Raw genomic sequence first — 20,748 nt, 5'->3', positions numbered from 1 at the left:
CTTTGGAAATAGAGGAAGAAGCATCCTGTTTTTGAGGTTGGCATAATTAAAATGGAACTGTTTGCCGGCAAGAGAACTTTCCAGATGAATAAATAAGGTAACAATCGCTGAAATATGTAGCAAGCTGGCAAGTTGGAAAGTTGACGGAAACTTTAGTTAACTTTTGAATAAATATTCAGGTGGTAAGGTGGGGACCCATAAATGCCAAATGAATATCGAAAATCGATAAGAATCGATATGCAAAGAGCTTTTCTTCGGCTGACTTTCAGAGCGTGTTAATGGGTCAGGGGAGAGGAAAGGGGAAGGAGGAGGAGCCAAAGGACGAAAGGACCTGGGATTGTCTGACGATTGCAATTACTGAGGGCGGAAATGGCGCCTCCCTGCCTGCTTCCTGGAAGAGAAGCGTCAAGCAAATGAACTTTAATTAAATTCTTCATATGCTACGGCTTTTTTTTATTCTTCCTTTTTTTTCGTGAGTACCCTTGTGTGTGTATGTGTGGCAAGTCCTTTAGCATTCATATCCTTGCTGGTGGTGCTGCTGCTGATTTCTTGAGCAATGCCATTATAAAATGTGGTTGAAGGCAAAGTGCTAAATGGATTTTTTGGGGCGAGGCGTGGCAAAAGTTGTGCTTCCAAGGCTTTGTCCTTGAGATGCCAGGATACTCCCAAGACTCCTGTGTGTGTGTGGTCACTATCTCCATCTCTGTCTCTGGGGTCTTGACTTATCTGCATCTTTTTTTTGTAGTGTATGGAAATTCTAAGCAAGCTTTTCAATGTAAATAAAATGAATTAAAATCAGAGTGTTTCCTTTGGAGTGTTTATTTCTCTCTTCCTCTTTCTTTTTGTCCTGAACTTTCCCGTTAACTTTCACACCTCTATCAGAGCTCTACCATCCTGTTTTTGAAGTCCCCTTCACCAACGCCACTGGCTTATTCTTATTTTTTTTGTTTTTTTTTTTTTTTGGGCAAAGGTCACAAAAGTTTTTCCAACCATCGCCGTTGCTTGTCACCTTGTGTCCATAGCAGGTCCTGCCACGGACCAGGTCCTGATCCTGTGACTCCCCCCACACCTCCTACCCCCTCCTCCTCATTATGCGCACAATCAGAGAGAGTGAGAGGTAGAGTGAGAGAGAGTGGGAAAAAAACAAACTTCATTTTGATAAAAGTAAACGAGCTTCATTTTCAAGCAAAAAACTAAACAGAAACTTTTCCAGCTGCGCTTGCCAAAGCCCCTTACCACCTCCCCCCTGTTGTTGCTTTTGTCAGCTTGACGCCATTTTGTTTTCTTACTTAGCCCCCCCTCCCCTCCCTTTTTCCCAAAAATATTTGTGCATATTCTGCACAACAAAAAAATAAAAATTATTAAAATAAAAACGAGAAAGAGGCGGTGGCCAAGGGGAAATGTTTAAAATTAGCACAATTAACTTTAATTGACGTAATTTTTAGTGACGCCTGGCAAGGGTTAAGGGTTGCACGGTCGGCCAGGGTTGCCAAGGCACTGGGGTTAGTTAGTTAGTTAGTTAGTTGCTCGGGTGGAGCGTTAACAAGTTCATAATGGCGAAATATGCAATTTCAGCTTTCGGACACTTTTGAAAGGCATCCAAATTACACAGCCAGCGACTTTTGTGGCAATTCTCCAAAGTTCAGGTGGCTTAATGCAACAAAAAAAAATGGGACGCAAATAAGGGCTTAGAAGGACTTAGAAGGCATGGCTTATGAAATCCTATTCTCATTCAAGATGAGAACTAAACTAAAGAACATAATGGGTTTAAGGAAGTTAAATATTTCATCTTATTTTTAAAGAAAATTTGAAAAAAAAAAATTACAACAAAAAAAATTACAACAAAAAAAAATTACAACAAAAAAGATTACAACAAAAAAAAATTACAACAAAAAAATTACAACAAAAAAAAATTACAACAAAAAAAATTACAACAACAAAAAATTACAACAACAACAAATTACAACAACGAAAAATTACAACAACAAAAAATTACAACAACAAAAAAATTACAACAACAACAAAACATTACAACAACCACGAATTACAACAACAGCAAACAATAGACCTGTTCAGGATTCTTCAGGAGGCCTCCTTAAGTGCCACCTTTGAGAATCGAGGAGGAGGGCGCTATTTATTAAAAATTACAACAACAAAAATCACAAGAAGAATCACAATAAAAATCACAATAAAAATCACACCAAAAAAATCACCAAAAAAATCACAAAAAAAAATCACATAAAAAAAAACTAATTTTCCGACTTTTCGGGCTAGCTTAAGTGCAACCTATGAGAATCGAGGAGGAGGGCGCTGTTTTTAAAAATAATTATTAATTAATTATTTTTATTATTTTTTGAAATTTCACCAAACTAAATATTATTTTGGAATAATAAAATATGCAATAAAACCATAAAATTGTACTCTTTCATTAGCATTCGACGTCGTGGCGCCCTTAAAAGTAGGCAATAGAATAGGAATTTTTTCATTTTCCAATTTTTTATTTTTAAAGAAATTTGTTTCCCTTCGATAATTATGGAAGAATTAAGGTTGTTTATGTTTACTATAATATTTTTCTATATATCGGTTAATATTGTACCGTTATATTGCAGCTATAATGCATAAAAAAAAAGATATAAAAAAAAAATAACAAATAAATAAAAAATTTAATTCCTATTAAACCCATTTCTTCTGGCTAGCTTAAGGGAAATTTTTTTTTCATTTTAATAGTAATTTCTAGAAATCGATATCAATCGATATGATACGACTTGTCAGGGCTGCAATTTCAAATCACAATTGATCCCCCTGTCAAGCGATTGGATAGAAAAATCCAAGAAATGGAAATCTTCATCAGGCGATTGCATTTTTCCACCAAAATAACAAAAAAAGAAAAGAAATATAAGAAAGAGAAAGAGTAGTAGTGTTAGAAAGAGAGATACTCTAAGTATTAGAAAGAGAGAGAAGCATTGCAGCTTAATGTGGTGTCGCCTTGTGTCATTCTTGGTGCTTTTGTTTCCGTTCGTTGTCTTTGAGGCATTGTTACTTCCCTCCTTTCTCCTACGCTCTTCTCCCGCAGATTCTTCTTGTTTCTTTGTTGTTTTTCTCTCCTCCATTCATTAAGCATTTCGAATGGCTTTCCTTGGATTTGCTTTTGTTTTTTGTGTGTCTTGTCCTGTCCGCCTTCGCTGTGTCCTTATGCTCCCATTGTTCTTGTTGTAATCTCTAAAGTCTGCATTACTTCAAATCCACAAAAAACAACAAGAAACAAGCCCTCAGCAAGATATAGAAGAGTGCCAAATACCAAAAAACATCGCCAAATACTAAAAAAAAAACCAACAAGGACAAGCGGAGCGAATCCAACACGTAATTTCCTTTCTTTTCCTATTTTGTGGGCTTTTTTTTTTTTTTGCTCATTTCTGGGCTGGTTAACGGGAAACGGGAGAAGAAGAGGCACAAGCAGAGGCGGATCCAGAGGCTGAGGGAGTCGGATAAGGAGCAGCAGCAGGAGGAGTGAGGGAGTTGGGGCAGGAAAACCAGGACCTGCTTTGCCAGGAAGTTTACTTTGTCGCAGTGTCATTTATTTTAGTATTTTTGGTAGGTGACATTTCTGGGAGCCTTTTTAAGGATATAGGATTTTAAAGGATAAAGATTATTGTGGTATAAATTTTACATATTTTAGGGAAGATATTTTTCTACTTTCAGAGCTATATCTAGAATTTAGGGGTCTTTTTTTAATAATACTTAGAAGTCTAAAAATACTTCAACGTTTTTCCTTTGAATTATCGACTTAAAATCGATAAATATCAGTATAAATTCTTACTCATATTCTAGACTAGCTATACCCTATTTTCAGAGCTATATCTTGATTTCGAAAACTTTATTTTCAAAATACTAAGAATTCTCATATATATTCCTTTGAAGGAATTTATTTTTTAAACCTTGATTTAAAATCGATAAATATCGGTACTAATATATACCTGGTTTAAGGTAGAATTTATAAAACAGATAGAATAAGAATATTAGACTCCGGAAGTAATGTTTACCTAATTTATCAATATATATATCTTGATTTTTAGAGCTGTTTTCTATAATGTTTTAAGTCTATATGTATTTCTTGAAATATCGATAAATATTGGTACTAATAAGTGCCTAATTTTAAATAAAATTCATAAAACAGATAAATTAAGATAATTTGATTTAATCTCCTCTTATTAGACTCAAAGTATAAGCTCCGATTCTTTATCTTTATCTCTGTATTTATATTTTTGTTGCCTCTCTCTTGCATGTTAAACCCGATTTGCTTTCATTCGAATCACTTCTAGCGAAATATTGTAAATTATTGTAATGAGATTTACAAATAATCCTATCAGAGACGAAATTCGTTGGTAGGGTATTAGGTTGTTGTCCTTGTTCTGTAGTCCTTTTTTGTAGTCCTCCTCCTCGTCGTCCTCGTCGTCGTCATCATCATAATCGTTAGTGCCCTCTCTGTCGTCCAAGCTGTCGCTTCTATAGTCCTCCCCTCCTTGGAGATCCTTCGAGGAATACCCAAAGCATCCCCCTCTTCATGGGTGTGTGTGTCTGTGTGTGTGTGTGCGTTTTTATGACTCTTATCTGGCGTTGTTGTTCCACTTCCACATGTTCTTCTAAACCGTCCCCCAACCCTGTTGAAATTTCCACTTTTGCATTGCATATTTCAAGGCGCAATTTTTCGTGTCAATAAAACAAAATCGATATTCCCGCCTTGTTGTTCTTGTTATATATATATTTTATTTTTTTTTGGCAATTTTCTGGGTTCAACAACTTTGTGCCACATACGACACAGAGTCGTCTCGAAACTCAGAATCAGGTTTTATGACCAAAGAGAGAGAGAGTGCGGGAGGGTGGGGCGGTGGCCTTCTGTAAATGCAGTTGAGGGAATTGCTTTTCTTTGGCCAGAAGTGTCCTTGCAATTAAACTTATAATCGTGGCGAGTTGCCCCCGGGGAGTGTTTCGTCCTCTAACTTTACCTGATTTACTGCCAAAGAGTCTCTCTGCCTCTCTCTCTCTCCCTATCGCTCTGGTTTCTTGAAAGTTTTTGGAAAGCAAGGAGTTTCTAGCAAACAATGTTCTAATTAAGACATTGAAACCCTGCTAACCCACAAAAAGCAAAGGATATACCACCCAGGAGGAAGCGGAGGAGGATGGCCAACAAATTAAAAGGATATCAAAGTAAATTTGAAGCGTATTTCAAAGTCTTGGAAAAAAAACGAGGATGGAGGAGGGTTGGATGGAATTTGTGTTTTCCCCCGGTGGTAGTAGCTTTTGGAAAGAAGGGGTGGCTGCTGTCGTCACTATGCAAAAAAGAGCCTGGAGGGCAACCGAACAAACACCCACCCACCCACACACACACACACACACTTACACTTAAATACAGATACCAACACAGCTATAGATACAAACACCCTTTTTGCCATCTCTTTCGCTCAGTTGCGTCTTGAATGAATGCTTGAAATTGGTTTCTGCTGCTTCTTCAGATGCTGTTTTTTTTTTTTTTTTTGTAGCGCATAAAAGTATACTACGAAATAAAACACACACAAACACCCACACATACAGAGTGGGTCTTACGCAAAAGGTAGAGAAAGGTGTTTAGTCCTAAGGCGTGGGATTGCGAGGAGTGTGTGTTTTTTCGAGGGGGGGTATTCTCAGGTAAACCGAAATAAATTCAAAATAATTTGTGTAAAATATAGAAGAACACACACTGTGGTGAAATCAGCCGCCGGCTTCTAGAACCTACCACACAAATAAAATGGCGGTTTCCCAAAAAAAAAATATTATATTTTCCCTCAACAAGGCCAAAAGTTTAACAAACATTGCAGAAAAGCGCCAAGACAGAGATAGAGTAGCTTCTAGAGAGAGAGAGATAGGTATAGAGAGACCCTAGAGGCCCATAAGGCGGGGCGCAGATAAAGCTCAAGCATTAGCAACTCTTGAGAAAGTTGCGCTGCGCCCGAGGCCCATACAGACAATAGTTTTTGTTGCACAATGAAAGGCGTTGAAGGAAAAAAAAAATAAAGAAACCCAACCACCCACTTATAGCCACCCAACCCACCAAGCACCAACATGCCCACCCAACGTCCAGCACAAGGTCGAGCCTTCATTTGCATTCGCATTCAAAATCAGTTTCAGATTCAGTTTCAGTTTCTGTTTTATTTTTGGGGGCTTCTCGTATTTCCAGACCATTGGATTTTGGGGCTCGAAAACTCTATAGACTTTAGACTTTTGTCGAAGCCCTCATCCCACTCACTCTAGTAAGCCCTGAAATCCCCAATCCCCAACCAAACATTTAACTCAAAACCCGATTGACTTTATATCCCTCTGAGAAGAAGGTTAAACTTATTTCAATTATGAATACAAAGACGTTTTTATTCTTTTGGTGGGTGGTTGGGTAGTTGGGTTGGGTTTTTGGCTAAAATGCAAATAGGCGAAATAACTAAACAGCCAAAAGTGGCAAAACGGCAGCAACAAAATGCCGATTCGTGCACAAAACCCAACTCGACAGAGGACCGAGGCTAATACTAATGCCAAACAAACACCTAGATGTTTAGGCATGCAAGAAGGGTTTTAGGTTTTAGGTTTTAGGTTTCGGATTTTTTGGGTTTTTTGGGGTTTAGTTGGGAATTTGGATTTAAATTTAAGCTTGGGTCAGGGTCTCACTCGTAGAGACTGAGAGGATATATCCACACTTGTCTAAAATCATAGTCATTATATTGATTAGAAAAAATGGTGACCCCGACAACCCTTCGTATGGAAGTACAGTTGACCACAAAAAGTCAAGACTTGGAATAGATTCCCTTCCCACACACATATGGCTTATAAACACTTTTAACCACTTAATTTTCCGTATCATTGAGAAGGGATATTAAAAAGCAGTTAAGATAAAAGGGTCACAGATATAGGCCAAGAAAGAGAAGGGCTTATATGGTAAGAGAAAAAAAAAAATTGTGATAAGGGGCGAGCAAATTAACTTGACTGTCAACCGCAAAATCACAACAGATGCAGTCGCCACTCAATCACGGTATTTGTGCCCGCTTCGAGGGTCCTTTTTCATTTCCAGTTTCCTGTTTGGTCCTTCGAGCCAGCCAGCCAGCCAGGCAGCCAACTAAACACACATACACATACACATATGTATGCATGAGTGAAGGGTTCGAATACAGCGATGAAATATTCTTTTTTTTTTTTCACTCGCCCCATAATGTGACACCAGCAGAAGGGAATGCCAGGCAGGCAGGACTACAGGGCTACAAGCTCAATATCAATACACTGTTATTTACGTTAGAACCCTCTCCCCAGCCCACCTTTTCACACACACACACACACACACACATACAGAGGCATGGACACAGCAGCAGCTTAAACAATTTTTGTAGCATACTTTTGTGCGCAGTTTGGAGCTGCCTTCTCGTCCTGGCATTCATACCATTCTTTGTCCGATTTATTTACGACACAAATATTTTTTTTTTTTCGCCCCAGCTCGTGGGCCCATGGGCGTGGCCCAAGAGGGGCATTGGTTTGGTATTTGATTTGCTGCTCGAGTTTCGTCGAGTGGCTTAAAAACAAAATCGAAATTGAATGGAAGCAGGTCCGGTATAACCGCAGGGAATGCTTTCACAAACCAACCACCCCCCCTTTCTCTCTTTATTTATTTTTATAAAAATTTATAATTCACCTATACCCTCCTTGCTGGCATGTTAGTTGTGTCTTTTCCACTCAGTTTACTCGTTTGCTGCTTGGCTGGCCACAAACACACATACAGAGAGAGAGAGGTCCTTTCTATATAAAAGTATAATAATAAAATTGTGGGTCAAATGTTGTACAACATCACATTTAACGCTCGAACAGTTCATAAAGTGCGCCCAGGCATCAATGAAGACATTCGATTATATTGCAACTATCGATATAAACGATATATCGATAAAGTACAGTCATCTCCCGCCACCACATTAATCAATAAAGCTCACAAATCAGCGCTCAAATGGCTATTTAGTTTTATGGCCATACCTTATAGTACAGTAAGTACTCGTACAGTGCAACCTCTAACCTCTCGAAAAGACATGTGTGTGTGCGGCAGACGTTAAAAAGTCATTACTTTGACTGCAGCACTAAAAATCCGTCTTGGGGATATGATATAGTAGGGGGGATGGGAGCCTTTCGCTATCTGGTGGCTATTGTCGACCATGGCACTCGAAATATTTAAACGATAAAGTACAGAAAGTCATTCCTCCCCCACCCCTCCCTAACCAAATGTCCTTAAGTTTGTAGTTGTGTATGTGTTGGTGTGTGTTCTCTGTACTTGCGCCTAATAGAACCCAAGTGACAAAGCCCATCCCACCACCCACACATCCAATACACATCCAGACACTGAGAAACTCCATGCTGGCCATTAACTTGCCGCTGCGATGGCAATTTGGTGGCACAGATGAATTTAATAGAGACGCCGCCAAAACATATATACTGCATCTGTGTGTATAAGAGTATATATGTCTGTGTGTGTGGCAGCCATTATGCGCCGCAACGCATACAACATTATTTTATTAAGTGAGACGAGGGCTCCCCAAAACAATATGCGTCGCCTCGTTGCCAACAACATGCTGCTCCCATAGTCTATATAGCACATTCCTATGCCACTTCTCCTACTCCTCTTTCTTCTACTCCTTGTCCTTTTCCGTCTACGTGTCCCTTGGAGTTTGGAGCCAGAACCGGAGACGAAACCGGACTCTGGACCCGAGACCCCTTCCCGGGGATCACATTCTGCGGTTGCATGCCAAGCACGCTGCCAACAGGCATGTGCATTCTCCTCCTGCCAGGACAACAGATGAGTCATGTCTTCATGTCTATCTATAATCCTTTAAAAACTTTTACCCTTTGGGTGTGAAAAATATTAAGAAACTATGTGGCAAGCTGAGATTCTAGAAGTCCCAGAGAAGGGGGTTTGAATTTTGGAGAAAAAAAAGGGTTAGCCCTGTCCGCGTGTCCATGTGTCCGTTAGTTTGGATCTCTAGAAACTAATCTATACTGGCTTTAGATGATATATAGTGTATATATCTATAATCAGACCTTCTGGCGGACTAAATAGAATCAAGAAGAGGCCTAGAAGAACCTTTATTTCTAAATATAGCCATGTCCGTCTGTCCGCGAGTCCGTTTCTCCGTTTGTCTGATAGTTAGGATCTAAATAAAGTAATCTATATAGTTTTAAGATTATATAATCTATATATTTCATATCTGTCTTACTTTCAGAGTAATAAAAACCTCTTGATTAGCTCCTTAAGTTCCTAAATACAAACCTGTCCGTCTGTCCGCGTGTCCGTTAGTTAAGAAAACTTAGAAGACTAATCTTTATAGACTACAAAAGTGTATAAAGTCTATATATTTCAGATCCAGCTTACTTCTAGAGTTAATACAGCTCCTTTCTTAGCTCCTCTCATCGTTATGGGGAACCCTGTCCTCCTCCCTGCCCATCACTCAATTTTAAAGCCCTCGCCCTCACCCATAACTTATTGATTCGTGAACTTTGTATATATACCATTTATCTGCGGTTCTTGGCTCATTCGAATGCAATGCCGATACAAGCCCCCATATTTCTTCTCACTTGGCCGGGAACCATTTGTTTGGTTTAATCATTTCACAAAACGTTTACTTCGAGGCTTTCAAGCTTTAGCTCTTTTCCGAGCTGTCTGCACGTACCATTGACGGAGTGAGTGAATGAGTGAGTGACTGAGTGAGTGAATGAGTGACTGAGCGATTGACTAACTGTCTATCCATTTGTCTAGTCCTTCGCTGCCATTTTCCGGCAAAAGGATGCTGGGCCGGCTGTCGGTGCGGATAAATTTCATTATCTGCAAACGCGCTCATAAAATCTGACATCGAATCAATTTCTGCAACACAACCCCAAGCCCCAAGCTTGGAGGAGCACATTTTTGTTTGTATTTTGAATGAATGTGCAAATAAAATTTAATTTAATAGCAAATTTTATGTCGCAAATATTGCCGCCAAGATCTCCTATTTATTATTTTCCACTCTGGTTTCCTGCCCACTTTTATGGCCCTCAAAAGGATCGAAGGACCTCACTTTGACAAATACTCCCCCTCTCAAAAAAAAAAAACGAAAACGATGAAAGTGCCGTCGTGCTGATAGCCAAATGGGATTTGGGGAATATGCCGGGACACATGGACCAAAAAAAAAAAAAACAAATCCAAAAGGCAAAGGCACACACCCCCTAGGTCCTGGCATGTCCTGGCATAAAGGGAGCATAGGTATCGTACAGTGCGGATGCATTAAAGTGTCAAATGAAGTTGCCGGCGGGGGATTTTTGGCGTTTGGCCTTTGATTTGCTCTCATTGTCCTCACTGGCATTGAATGCCTCCCACCACCCCCTTTCGATAGTACTTTCACCCGGAAATCGATTGACAAGGGGGTAGGGGGTATGCCCGGGATGAGAAGGCCAATGATGACCAAGGCAGGCCTCGGGGGATATGATCTGCTTTTTGAGCACTCAGCTGATGAATTGGTTGGGAAACTAAATGAATTTCTTAACAAATAAAGTGACTAAATAGGAAGAAACAATAAAATCTTTCGAAAATTGAGTTTTTTTGGTATAATTCTCAAGAGGTTCTAGCAGGGGAGAAAGTAAGAGAAGGCTTATTAAGAATTTGACAAGGTTTGAAGTGGTTTTATAGACTAAATGAAGTGGATTTGGGTTTCTTAAGGAACTAAGACTCTGAAATCGTTGTTTTCTTAAAAATGACCTAGTTTTTTCTATAATTTTTAACTGGTTATGTCAGGGGAAGAATGAAAAAAAGTACCATAATCCTTAGCCCAGATTTAAGGTCGTTTTTCAAATCATTTAAGTAGATTTGAGACTCTTTGAAGAGTAAGACTTATTTATATTTAAGAAAATAAAATGTTCCACTATAATTCCCAACTGGTTCTAGTTGCTATATATCCATCCTTCAGCTATCTAACCTCTGTAGCCTCTTTCTTGCTTTCTTCAACCACCTCCTGAACCAATTTCAAAGCCATTATCAGTTACTTTCCTTGAAAGCTAAATACCAAATACATTATCCTGATTTCTTAAGGCTACCTTCAGATAGAAAGATAAATTCTTCTCCCTTCTCTTCTTATCTCTTCTTCCTTTTGGTGTTTTTTTTTGTTTTTTTTGTACCTTAATTCCCAGGCAATAAATTTTGGTCCTGAATGAATGATTCAAGCTCGCTTGGCTCGAGGAATCCAAGGAAGCGAAAACTCTGCTGATGCTGCTGCCAATTGAAAAATAATCCAATCGAGGAATCGGCCAGAAAAGTGAAAAATGGAAAGTGCAGGTACAGGAAGGACGAATCCGGGATGGCAGATGGGGGAGTTGTAGGCAGGAGGCAGTAGGAGAAAGTCAAAACGGGGGTCGTGGGGGGAATACAAGAGGAAGCAAAAAAGAAACACAGCCGAAAATGCAATATTGCGATTTTATAACACAAATTGCTTATAATCACCCAAAAACAACAAAAACAACAACAACAACTAGTGGAGAATGGTTGTGCGAAAGAGATGGCACTATTGGGGAGGGGCAGAAAGAGAGGGGAAGAGGATGCTGAAAAGCTGAAAGCCGAAAAAACGGAAATGCAAGCTGTAATGGCCTGGAAGTGGGCGAAGACCCAGGCTTTTATTTTCTTTTTTTTTTTTTCTTTTGGGGCGTGGCACCCACGCCAATGCCCGACAGAGACAGAGAAAGAGAGAGAGAGACAGAGACAGAGAAGTAGAGCAGCTGCTATAGCTCCAACGGCATGGGAATGGCATAAAAATCATATTTCCGTTTTATTATTTGCTGTTAATGAAAATGCAAATAAAATTGGATTTTCCGTGCCGCACAAAAAGGCAAGCAAAATTAAATGTTGTTGGAGGTTGGGAGGCTGCTGGATGAGAGTTTCCTGAAGGCTACTATGAAAACGAGGACTGGCAGAGCAAATGTATTTCCTGGCTCACAATTTCAAATAAACATTTCGGTTTTTCATATATACATATATAATATATATATATATATTTTTATGATGACGACGTTGAGTTGGGTCGTCGACAAAAATGAAAAGCAGCTAAAAATTTAAATAGGAAAAGCCAGTGGAAAAACATTCATTTGAAAAGCCAAACAAAAGTGTGTGTGTGTGCGGTGTGCGGTCTATGCTTAGAATTAATTGGGTCACGTAATTAGCAGCTTGGTTTTGCTGGCCAACAAAACCTCCAACATAAAAATTGTCATTTTTAGTTCCCCAAAAAAACAAACAAATAGAATTTTCTTTTCTATTCAGACTTGCCAATAAATCTAAATGATTTATGCGAAAAAAAAGGATCTCTATGTTCGTAAGGACCATCGATAATGATGCTCCAGACGAAATCCTTCCAAAAGCATCTGCTTGCCATTTGCAATTTTGTGTGAGAATCTCACAGGACCCCCCCATATCGGGTCAGGACTCAGTCAGGAGCAGTCGAGTGGAAAAGTCAAGTCAACTCAAGACCTGAGATCTGGCGTATGCAGCGAATCAGGACATTCAGGACGAAAAAAAAAAGAAACTATAAGCCCATAGGAGGTTAAGGAGGAAAGTGGCAGTCGTGCTACTCAAATGAAATCAGCAACCAAGTATTGAGCAGGGACACCTTTCTTCCATTTTTTTTAATGGAACCACCCACTAACCACCACACACCACCCATCACCCACTACCCACCACCCACTCCCCAAAAGAAAAGAAAGAAACCTCTCGAACAAATAATGCATGCGGCTGTGTGGCAGCAACAACAATCACGAATATCACGAGTAGAAGAAGCTGCAAGAATGAGGAGTACTGAGAGGAAGGGGGCTTCTAAGAGAAAGGAGAAAGCTGAAAGAAAGTAGTAAGAGAGAAAGAAACGGGCCGCAGCTACAAGAAAAGTCGTTCAGGCTCAGTCAACAAAATGCCAAATTCAAGCACCTGCCACAATTTTAGCCTGGCACGTTGTCGCTGCCACGCCCACTGGCCCCCAAGCCCTGCTAGCCACCCACCCAACTACCATGTACCCAACCCCCCCAAAGTAGGGGGGAAGTTTTTCCCTCGTAAATGTTTGCCATACAAATGTATAAAACATTACCGCACGGCTGTGCCAAAGACGTGCAACACAAATAGTGTGGCAGGGGCAAGTAGAGGGCTTTCCTAGAACAACTTTTTTGTATTCCAGCTTCGGCAAGGCTTTGCTTTTCGTTTTCCAAAAAAAAAAGCACGTAAAAAGTGAAAAAACGACATTTTTTTTAGGTTTCTGTTTGCATTGGTTAAGTTTTCCTGAGGCTGGGTTCCCCCCCTTTTCGAAGTTTCCTTTTTTTTTTCAAGAAACTTATCAGCGATAGTTGCCGATAGTTTTTTTTTTCAGATGCCAAAATATTTAGATTTCCGAATCGGAAGAGAATTGGCCAAGATATGGCCTTCCCAGTGGGCCATACCCCAAAATCCCACTTTTTGCAGGGGTGCTCCCCACGAAAATTTTGAAAAAAATCGAAAAAATATTTCGTTGCCAGATTTTGATGCAGATTGGTGGGAAATCCATCCACGAATCGTTTAAGGTATTCCTCGCAAGAATCGGATGAGAATTGGCCAAGATATGGCCTTCCCAGTGGGCCATACCCCAAAATCCCACTTTTTGCAGGGGTCTCCCCACGAAAATTTTGAAAAAAATCGAAAAAATATTCCGTTGCCAGATTTTAATGCAGATTGGTGGGGAATCCATCCACGAATCGTTTAAGGTATTCCTCGCAAGAATCGGATGAGAATTGGCCAAGATATGGCCTTCCCAGTGGGCCGTACCCCAAAATCCCACTTTTTGCAGGGGTCTCCCCACGAAAATTTTGAAAAAAATCGAAAAAATATTTTGATATCAGATTTTGATGCAGATTGGTGAGGAATCCATCCACGAATCGTTTAAGGTATTCCTCGCAAGAATCGGATGAGAATCGGCCAAGATATGGCCTTCCCAGTGGGCCATACCCCAAAATCCCACTTTTTGCAGGGGTCTCCCCACGAAAATTTTGAAAAAAATCGAAAAAATATTTTGATATCAGATTTTGATGCAGATTGGTGAGGAATCCATCCACGAATCGTTTAAGGTATTCCTCGCAAGAATCGGATGAGAATCGGCCAAGATATGGCCTTCCCAGTGGGCCATACCCCAAAATCCCACTTTTTGCAGGGGTCTCCCCACGAAAATTTTGAAAAAAATCGAAAAAATATTTCGTCAAGCCAGATTTTAAGGCTCAAATCAGGCTACAAAGCATGTTTCTTGATTCTTCTGTATTTCTATAAGTTTTTAGTTTTTAAACCAAACCTAACCTCCTGTTTAGATTTGCACTTTGAACCTAGCCTCACATTCATTTATGGTTAACCCCCCTTATAGCCAAGTTAACCCCCTGACTTGTAGCCCCCTTGAAGCCATGCCCCTTCTATTTTCCGCTATCTGCACCTTTGAGCCACGACTGCCAGCCTTCTACGACAATTTTATGCCTCTTTGCCGACGCTTTCCCCCCCATTTCTTTTCATTTGGTTTCATTTCATTTCATTTCATTTCGTTTCGTTTACGTTTGTCATTCATTCTGGTTCATTTGCTCGATTGTGAGTCATCGTCATTATCATTATCGGAGCAGGGCATCATTATCATTAACGTGGATAGCCAGGATAGACTGTCAGGTTGCGAGGTTGCCAGGTTGGATTTGAACTGAAGAGCCAGAAGACAGAAGCATGAAGAAGCTCTCTGTAGGGCTGTCACCTTGCCAACCGACGACATACACCGGATAAAAGTTGTTGACCCACGTTTTGGCCTAGCATTGAATTGAACCCAAGAACCACCCGAATCCTTAGCTGAACCACCTGAGCGCAACCACCATACCACTCGATACTTGAAAATGTTGTTGGGGGGTTGTTGTGAGCAGATAGGGACAGAGAATCGCTGGCCAGGAGCACTTAACCTTAATTCCAGCAACTCTGACACATCAACTGAGCCACAGACAATGGCCACATTAGCCCAAGTCCGGAGGCCCACGGCCCACGGCTCAGAGCCCTCGGCCCAGGACCCAGATCCCCTTTGTCAACGTTGAAATGAGCAAAATGCATAATCGAAAAAAATCATTGAAGCGTAAATGCTTTGTAACAGGATATGATGATGGGCTGAGGAGTGAGCTGGTGCTGAGGAGGTGGTGGCTGTTATGGCAGGACAAAACGAGAAACCCTAAGCCCCACTCTTTGGGCAACAAAAAAAAAAAAAACAACCCAAAGCAACAAGGACAGTACAGAAACAGAAACAGAACCAGAAACAGCAAACAAAAGGATCAGGAGCAGGAGCTTCGGAGCCCTGAAGGAGGGAATCGTTGGGAAGTTGGGGTCACTGCACAGTCAGTGGGTTTTCCACCTTCACCTCCAAAACCACCATCCCACAGAACATCACCACACACAGTTTTTTTTTTTTTTTGTATCATATGTGTATGTGACATCGACACCACAACTAATGAACGATGGACAGGAACGTGGACGTGGACGTGGACGTGGACAACTCTCAGACTGACAAATGACAAAAGAAAAGGCCAGCAGGACACATTTTTTATAAAAAACTCTCATGAGTTTCGAACTCGCGAACTGAAATTTAAACTCTTCAAATAAGAAGTCTTCTTTATTTTTTTCAAGTGCATGCCAGTGCATTCCAGTGGCTAGAATATAATGAAGAGTTGGGGGGGTGTAGTGGTCGGTGGTCGTTGGTCGGTCTTCAGGCTGCAATGCGCTGCATATTTTGGATCGAATCGCGAAATTCCTGAAAAAGTTTACGGCAACTGGGAAATTCCATTACGGCGGCTGGGATAGCATTCCCGGATGATTCATTTCATACCCAGCGGGTGACTCATGGTCCCCTCCTATTCTCTTATATCCTTTTTTTTTTTTTTTTCTATCAACCAACAAGCAGCGAAGCAACTAATTCAGTTGACTCCAATGCATTGGCAGTGGCAGTGGCAGGTCCTGGAGTAGGTTCTAGAAACTAGAGAGAGGGTCGACCGGGTTGGATTCTAAAGTTGGCCGACAGCAGCAGAAGCAGCAGCAGCAGTGTGTTCCCAGCCGACAATCAAATGGCCAACGACACCCAAAGACACCACCCCCTTCCCCCACCGGCAGTCCTGCAACTACCCTACACCCTACACCCTACACCCTCTCGGGCTGTAGTGAAAACCCCGCCTCTGTCAAGGGACTTTGTATGGGTTGTTTGGCAGCGACGATTGCGTGTTCCCTTTTGTCCTGAAGGGTGGAGGGGTTATCGGTGGGGCCTGAGGATGGGTGGTGGTGGTGGTGGTGTGGCGGTGCATCGAGTGTTTGGGTAGATGCTCGGGCATATTGCACCACATTGTGAGCCAGCTTTTGCCTTGCGGATGAGTCAGACATGCGAACGTAAAGTCCTTCAAAAAAAAAAAAGGCAAAAAAATCCGAGCAGGTTGGGGGGTTTTCAGGGTTTCCAGGGTTTTTTTTTTTTCTTTAAAGGAGAGGACAGAAGCAACCACCAGAAACGTTGACGGGCGATGCGTGCCACTGATAACGCCCAGGGTGGTTAGTCCTCTACCAGTGGGTGGGTTAGGTTACTGGACATTCCCTGGGCTAGTCCCAGTAGTCATAAATTGCACTAGCATGAATAGCGGCATTAAAGTATCAGGGCCAACAAAACCCCAGCCCGAAAGACCCAGCCAGTTGAAAAGAGGGCCAGCTTTCAGGGTCTAGAGTATACAAGATATAGAGCCTCTATGCTCTATGCTATATACTCTATAGTCTGGTAGGTAAGAAAAGCAAAACAAATTGCAGCCTGCATTGAAAAACCATACCATACTGTCCAATGAAAGCGGTATGTATAAAGCCGCTTAACAACACCCACCACCCCCTCAGACCAGAAAGGATTTCTGCAGGAGATCCTGCACCTTTTCTTCCCTTCTGATTTCTTTCTATTACTTAAGCTCCCATGTATATGAATTTGATAAGGTTTTTGTTTTCACCACAAAATGTTCCATCTCACTCCGGTTTTTGTCCGCTGTCCGCTTGTCCGTGTGTCCGTTGCCAAGGCAAATTGCTTTGAGTTATTTAAGAGAAAATACGTTTTGTAGGGAAAATTGTTAAGGCCAGGCACGTCGTCGATTGTGGGTCGAGAAAAGCCAGGAGCTCGAAAGCCCTCCCATCCGCCCTAAAGAAAAACTGGTCTTGTCCCGGGCAGAAATTGTTTTTGAAATGATTTGAAAAAGCATTTCAGTTTAAGCCAACAATAACCAACAGTATATATATGATTGTGTATATCTTTAAATTGATAAATCTGAATCGGTATTCTGGCAATTATTGTTGGGATTTTCGAGATCCCCTTTAGGATCTCTCACCATTGAAATTAGTTCTCTAGCTGATTTCATATGCAAATTGGTTAGAGCTTCAGTGTCTTTTCTTTTCTTTTTTTTTGCGGTTGTGTAAGCTTCAAAAGCCAGGCTAACGAAAAGAAAACGGTTCAATTAAGCCAATATTTGCGCACACTCGCGCCTTCCAATGTTTTTCTGCTGTTGTTGTTGTTAGTTTTTTGGCAAGGGCTAAGCCAACACCACCCACCCCATCGCCCAACCACCCACACCCACACCCACACACACCTCAACAGCACGCTGCTAAGCGATGGCACATTTTTCGTAGCATACTTTGCGGCTGCTTAGCCCCCACGGCCACAACAGAAAACCCGCTCAAGTGTTTGTGTATCTGTCTCTCGTCCTGTGCGTGAGCTGTCTTTGTATTTGGCCTTAGTGTTAGTGTTCTGTGTGTGTGTGTGTGAGTGAGAGTGTCTGTGGTTGGGATTTTTGTATTGCTTATACACAGTGAAAAATAAATAGTATGTATTTAATTAATTTTTGAAGGTTTTGTTTTTAAGGAGAGAGAGTTTTTAAGAAAGTTGAGTTCTATGACTAGGTAATCTAGTATTTCTTAGTATTTATTTTAGTATTTTTTAAAGAAACTTTAAAGATTTCTTACGTTAGTGTTGGGTTTAGTTATATAACTACGACGTCTAGTATTTTTTTAATTTTTTTAAGAAACTTTGAAGATTTCTTAACTTCTTTAATGTTTTAATAGTTTGTTAGCATTGAGTTGAGCTATGAGACTTTAGTCTAGTATTTTAGTATTTATTTTAGTATTTTTTAGAGAAACTTTTTAGATTCTTTAACCTCTTATATGTGGATTTTAAGTCTTAAAAGCTTGTAAGCCTTTTCTTACAAGATTTTACCTTAGAAAACACATTTAAGATCTGTTATTATATTCAAGATCTTGAATATATTTAATCTATGTAGATCTTAAGTATATTTCATTATAAGAAATTCCTAGAATATGGAAAAGAAACTATAAAAGAATTTCTTTCTCCAAAGTTCCATTAACTTCTCTCCCAACTCTTTTAAAAAATAAGAAACTATAGTTAGTATTTAAAGATTTTAAAAGATTTCTAAGACTATATACCTCCTGATTCCTATATTATATTCTCTTGTACTCCCTTTAAAAATACTATCTATTTTTTTCTAAGTGTATTTCTTTGGAATTTGTATTGGTATTAGTATTGGTGTTGCTGTTTCAGTCACTGTTTCTGTTTCTGTTTCGGTCTCGACATCGGTTTGGGTTTCTGTTTCGGGTCTTTCGGGCAGCCGTTGCCGCCGCCGCCACCGCCACCGCCGACTCCTTCGTTCTTCGAAGAAGAAGAAGAAGGGGGTTACTAAAGTATATAGTATCATAGTATATATATTGTTATATATCGGGTATATAGTATGTACATATGTATATGTTATGGTATTTGGTGACTCACCTGAACCTGAGCGGTGCCAATGGCCAGGACGACCCAGAGGCTCCGCAGCAACAAATTACGACGCAGAGCGGCGCACATTCTTCGAACTCCTTTTATTTTTTTTGTTATTTTTTTTTTTTTTGTTGACCGTTTGGATCCTTGTCCCGTGTCCTTAGTGGATCTCAATCAGAATCCGATTACGATTCGCAATCTCCTATTTCGGGGATTGTTTTTATTTCGTTAAGAGTCTTTTTGGGTTTTGTTTTTGTTTTTTATTCGATTTTTGTTTTTTTTATAATTTTTGGATTGTTGATTAATTTTTTGTAAGTTGATTTCGGTTGGCTTGTTCGTTTAACACTTAAGCTGCAACTATAGCAGTTATATATAATTAATAAAAATACAAAATAATAATAATAATAATAATAGTTTTATTTCGTTAAGGATTAGTTCGTTTGGATTTGTGGTGTTGCAAGTTAGTTGGTTAGTTTATGAAAGAGTCCTTGTCTTGGCCGTCAGTTCTTGCCCCAAAAACTATGCAACGGAAAATGTCAACTCTGTATGGCTGTGTGTTTCTGTGTCGCCGTAGTATTCGATTGTAGAACGTAGTAGAAGGCTGCGGGGGAGAGAGGATTTCTAAAAAAAAAAAAAAAATGCCAATAAGAGAGCCAAAAGCTAAGGGTTACTAGAGAGAAGTTCTCTTAAACTTAATCCTTGAAATTATAAAATGCAAGTTAAATTTTAAAACTAATACAAGTTAGTTTGAAATATTTAAATATTTTTTGGAATTAACTATAAACTTTAGAGTGTAGCCTAACATTTTTGCTGACTCGGTCTAGAGCTCGGTCTCTGGCTCGGGCTTGGGCTTTTACGCAGGTCCACCCAAAAGGTAACTGCGCATTTGCCATTTTGGCTCTCTGACTCCCACTCTCTCTCTCTCTCTCCCAGTTTTGCTCTCGGCTACTGCGCAGTGCTGCAAAGTGCAGGGCACTATTATCACATGCATCTTTTAGCAAATAATTATTTTCTTTCCGTCACCAACTAAATTGCCACAACAAATCACAACAATTATCAGTAATTGTTTTTTGTTTTTGTTTTTTTCGAGATTTAATCACTGTGTTTTGATCTTGATCTCTCTCTTTCTCTCTCTTCTGGTTTAATCTTTATTTTTTCACTAGCACTTTATGAACTTTTTTTGGAAACAGCAAAAAAAAAGTGTACAACATTTTCGTGTGTGTTTTTTTTGTTAAATCTTTTTTCCTTCTCCCACTTCCGCCGACACAACAACAGCAATAACAACAAGAACGTTGGCTAGCTTTCTCTCTTCCTTTGGGGGGGCTCTGTTCCTCTTTCTCTCTCTCTGTTGGTTGCTCTCTCTCTCTCGGTGGCACGTTGGCGGAGAGAGCTTGTAGCAAGGCTGAGCTTAGCTCTGCTCTGAGATCCCGTTGGAATTTGATTTTTTTTTCTTGTGGAGCCTGGAGGACTGGAGACGTACCTGACGCTGCGAACGCTCACAAACGACTGCGAGCGGCCCAGCCAGCTCGGGGGTTAACGTTGCCTCTTTTTTGTTCCTTTTCGGATTTTCGCAATTTCGAATTTCGATTCCGAAATCGACTTCGGCTGGCTGCTAGAGCGCGTGCTTGGGATCGATATTCGAGTCCGAATGTGGCACGGGGGTGGCAAGTATCGTTTTGTCCGTGCCCTGGTCCGTTGTCCGTGGTCCGTGGCCTGTGGAATGTGCCAAAGGCAGCAGGAGCGACTCTGGCAGAAGGCAGCAGCAGCAGCAGCAGGTGCCTGGGTGCCTTGACAGGGGTGGCAGAACCGGTTCCGTGAATCGCTCCGCTCGGGCTTATTTCCGGTTTGCTGGGGAGAATCCTTACCAAAGCGGAAACTC

At 40.6% G+C, this 20,748-nt stretch overlaps 1 protein-coding gene across 10 annotated transcripts in view; it reads right to left on the bottom strand.

Annotated features, from left to right (window-relative positions):
- Positions 1-20,461, bottom strand: part of Appl (amyloid-beta-like protein) — a 54,277-nt gene extending 33,816 nt beyond the window's left edge. For all 10 annotated transcript variants that reach the window (XM_017253578.3, XM_017253581.3, XM_017253584.3 and 7 more), the window contains exons 1-2: positions 20,350-20,461; positions 18,879-19,226 (exon numbers count right to left, since the gene is read on the bottom strand). In XM_017253578.3, coding sequence (XP_017109067.2) covers positions 18,879-18,956 — 78 coding nt within the window. In that variant the 5' untranslated portion in view covers positions 18,957-19,226; positions 20,350-20,461. The remainder of the gene's footprint in view (positions 1-18,878; positions 19,227-20,349) is intronic.
- Positions 20,462-20,748: the final 287 nt, after the last annotated feature.

The sequence above is a fragment of the Drosophila bipectinata genome, chromosome XL (genome assembly GCF_030179905.1).
Source record: "Drosophila bipectinata strain 14024-0381.07 chromosome XL, DbipHiC1v2, whole genome shotgun sequence".
NCBI classification, from domain to species: Eukaryota; Metazoa; Arthropoda; class Insecta; order Diptera; family Drosophilidae; genus Drosophila; species Drosophila bipectinata.
The sequence above is the reverse complement of the archived record's forward strand: the minus strand, read 5'-3'. Positions and strand labels throughout refer to the sequence as shown.